The sequence below is a fragment of the Etheostoma spectabile genome, chromosome 6, assembly GCF_008692095.1.
Source record: "Etheostoma spectabile isolate EspeVRDwgs_2016 chromosome 6, UIUC_Espe_1.0, whole genome shotgun sequence".
NCBI classification, from domain to species: Eukaryota; Metazoa; Chordata; class Actinopteri; order Perciformes; family Percidae; genus Etheostoma; species Etheostoma spectabile.
The window spans coordinates 19,684,302-19,688,204 of record NC_045738.1 but is presented as its reverse complement, the minus strand read 5'-3'; the positions used below and the strand labels follow the sequence as shown (position 1 = coordinate 19,688,204).

The 3,903-nt window shown below is 40.9% G+C and overlaps 1 protein-coding gene across 4 annotated transcripts in view; it reads right to left on the bottom strand.

Moving 5' to 3' along the window:
* hormad1 (HORMA domain containing 1) overlaps positions 1–3,903 on the bottom strand; it is a 17,810-nt gene that overhangs the window by 7,098 nt on the left and 6,809 nt on the right. For all 4 annotated transcript variants that reach the window (XM_032519612.1, XM_032519613.1, XM_032519614.1 and 1 more), the window contains exons 12-15: positions 3,779–3,839; positions 2,410–2,462; positions 1,752–1,838; positions 1,204–1,257 (exon numbers count right to left, since the gene is read on the bottom strand). In XM_032519612.1, coding sequence (XP_032375503.1) covers positions 1,204–1,257; positions 1,752–1,838; positions 2,410–2,462; positions 3,779–3,839 — 255 coding nt within the window. The remainder of the gene's footprint in view (positions 1–1,203; positions 1,258–1,751; positions 1,839–2,409; positions 2,463–3,778; positions 3,840–3,903) is intronic.

Sequence of the window (3,903 nt, the reverse complement as noted above, 5' to 3'; positions counted from 1 at the left end):
CTTTATGAGGTTTTTTAACATTAATATGAGTTCCCCCAGCCTGTCTATGGTCCCCCAGTGACTATAAATGCTCCTTATGAGGTCATAAGGGGCAAGGTTACCTCCCCTTTCTCTGCTTTGCTCGCCTAGAGGATTTGGACCACCCATGAGAGAGAGACATCATGGCTTTCAAACAAGCAAAGTGGCAGTTGGTCAAGGTCACACCCCCCGCCTCCACCTGGACCACTAAGGTCTATAAAAGAGACTTTAGATACAGTCTGGGGGACCACTAAGGTCTATATAAAAGAGACTTCAGATACAGTATTAGGGGACCACTAAGGTCATATAAAGACTTCAGATAGTATTAGGGACCACTAAGGTCTATATAAATAGACTTCAGATACGTATTAGGGACCACTAAGGTCTATATAAGAGACTCTGATACAGATTAGGGACCACTAAGGGTCTATAAAAGAGCTTCAAATACAGTATTAGGGGACCACTAAGGTCTATATAAAGAGACTTCAGATACAGTATTAGGGGACCTAAGGTCTATATAAAAGAGACTTCAGATACAGTATTAGAGGACCACTAAGGTCTATATAAAGAGACTTCAGATACAGTATTAGGGGACCACTAAGGTCTATTAAAGAGACTCAGATACAGTTTAGGGACCACTAAGTCTATTAAAGAGACTTTAGATACAGTATTAGGGACCACTAAGGTCTATATAAAGGATTCAGATACAGTATTAGGGACCATAAGGTCTATATAAAAGAGACTTCAGATACAGTATTAGGGACCACTAAGGTCTATATAAAAGAGACTAGATACAGTATTAGGGACCACTAAGGTCTATATAAAAGAGACTTCAGATACAGTATTAGGGGACCACTAAGGTTTATAAAAGAGACTTCAGTACAGTATTAGGGGACCACTAAGGTCTATATAAAAAAATACTCAGATACAGTATAGAGGACCACTAAGGTCTATATAAAGAGACATTCGATACAGTATTAGGGGCCACTAAGGTCTATATAAAAGAGACTCGATACAGTATTAGGGGACCACTAAGGTCTATATAAAAGAGACTTCAGATACAGTATATGGGACCACTAAGGTCTATATAAGCTCCAAGAGCACCAGTCATGGAACCTTTAATATTTAAATGATTTATATTCAATCAGGATCAGTTGTTAAACACTGTAAGGATGAGTTTCTCACCGCTTTGTCCTTCATTGCTGTCGGCTTCTGGCTGTTCACAGTCAGGTTTGTCTCCTGTCCAACACACATAAAACCCCAAAAACACACACACACACACACACACACACACACACACACACACACGTATAAGAAAGAATCTGCGGTGCTAATGAGCTTCTCTTCATTTTTCATCTCTTATCATTTTCAACATAACTTCATCCTAATTATGATATTCGCCACTTTTCCCCACCTTCTGTAACTGTGACCACAGTGGGTATGTTTATGTTCACAATATTCAAGAATCATGTACACATCATAAAGAATTAAAATTAACAAAAGTGAGCTCATATTTAATTGTGAAGAACCTAGTGAAGATGCTCAAAAGAGCATCATGGGTACAATTAGTCTAACCTTAGCTCAGTCTGAAAAAGATAAGTGAACAAAGCAAAGAGACCCAATCACAGAGGGTAAAACTTGTTTTTTTTCCCCCAGGTTGAAGGGGTCTCCCAGGTCATATAAGTGTGTAAGATTAGAGTTGGTGGCTGTTGAGTGTAGAGTGGCTGACTGACCGTAGTAGACTTGATGATCCGTCCACTCCTGGTCCTCTTCAGGCCCACCTCCATGATCTCAGAGGTCTTCTTCACCAGAGCGTCCATCTGAGGGGGGACAGATGGTCCGTAACACGACCGCCCATTAAGTGCACTCAAAGTGGCCCTCTGCTTCGTGTTTACACAGAGCCTGCAGTCATTCTACCGAGAAACCCTTAACGTTTGGAATTTCCTTTGAACATAACCGGTGTCTGCGTGTGTTGAAAGCCATTTGTCTATACGTCGATAGTTCACCCACCTATAAAAAGATTTCCTTCACATTTCAACCTACCGGTCGTTGGAAAAAGAAACCTTGAATGCAAACACTTTCTTTGAAATGCTCTTGAAAAGAAGGGACAAATTGGCCACTTCTTTTTCCTGTATTTTGTTATATTTTTTCCTCCATTAGGAAAATGTACTTGTTGTTGATTGGGAAAAGCTTCGCTTGCAGCACCAATTTCCACTTACCAGGGAACAATGATGAATCGAACCAATAGTTACTGGACTGAGTTTATTAGGGTTTTTTAGTGTAAATCTTGCCTTCTACAGCACAAGCTGGAAATGTTTTTGATGTGTAACGCCTTCCCGATGCGTGGTGGGTGGAGTTAGGGTTAGGGTTAGTACAGGTATGAACACTTACCTCTGTGGCTTCCTGACAGCTCTCCATCTTCTCAAGACAGCTCATTTGGATCTCTTGAATTCATAAAAAAAAGAAAAAAGAAAAAAAGATGCTCATGTTCAATCAGTTTCATAAGTCTTGTCCAATAATCTGAATGATTATTTCTGGATAAAGAGGATGTCTGTAGATTTAACAGTAATCATGAAGGATTTTCTTAAAGGGGAACTATGAAGGTGTTTTTTAGCTTAATTTAACTTGACTGAACAACTTCGGAAACATTGGAATAGCTATATGACTTTTGTTTTGGGTTGAATGGTGGTCGTCTCCCCCCCCCCCCCCCCCCCCCCCCCCAACGCCTGTGAGCGGAAAAAACAACCTTGTAACTTTCAGCCGGCCTCAGCGTCACAAAGTATCGTGTGATGTAACTGGCGATGTAACAAATTGCTTTACGGCACTGCCCACGTACAGAAACCGGCTAGCTATAAGAACAAGGTAACGATGGAGTTTTTCACACTCATCATGGCTGAGCCGACAAACAAGAAGCAGAAAGCTAGGAAAGCATTGTCAGAGGAACAGACAAAGAGAAAACGGCAGACTCGAGAAAACATCCGACTTGCATTTTCAGTTTTCAGATTTGGCGACAACTGAGTCAAACAGAAGCCTGCAAATCCGATGCTGACTTGGCGTTCTTGCTGTTGCACTTGTAAATGTCTTTTGGGATAAATTCTGTTTCCTCTGTGTATGTCTTGTTATTGTGACCTCAGGATGTTTGCTATTGTCTGTAAAGTTTTTTTACAACAGTGTTGCCAAATATCTTTTCCAAAGCTGTACAGAAAACCTGCGAGCAAATAGTGAAGAAATTGCCCAAACTGCACAGCGCCCCTTTAAGAGAAACGCCACATTACAACAACACTTCAGAATGTCTCTGTAAAAACTTAAAGGTGAAATGATGTAAAATCAACAACAAAGACCTCTACGGCTGAATTGCGCTTTAACAGTATTAACGGGGGGGTCAGGAAAGGCTTGTATCAACGCGCAACAGTGGTGTTGTCAAGACTTAGAATTCCCCCTGGGGGCGGCATAAACTACTCACTATACCTTTAATACTTTTCCCATTTGACTTTGTTTCCCATTCTGAACACAAGTCAAAAAAATAAGAGCTAACTTGCAAAACGTTACGTGCAAAATAGTCGTTTTTCTCGATAATGTGTTGGTTTTTTGAGATCATTGGGGGCTGAGATCGTAATTGCGATTAACATTCCGTTTCACACGTTTGAAAATGAACTGTAAATCTCCTAAACGCCATTGAACGACAAACAAACGAGGCCGAACTAAACCTCGGAGAAGTTATTGATGCGCACGGTCGAGGAGAAGAAGGCGAAAGATTTACCAGTGTTGTCCAAGTCTGTGTTGTCGTTGTCAGGCGTCTCCACGTCTTCAATCACATGAGTCTAAAGATCAAAGACATGTTATCTGAAGCTGTTATCTGACCAACTGCTGAACATACACACACAC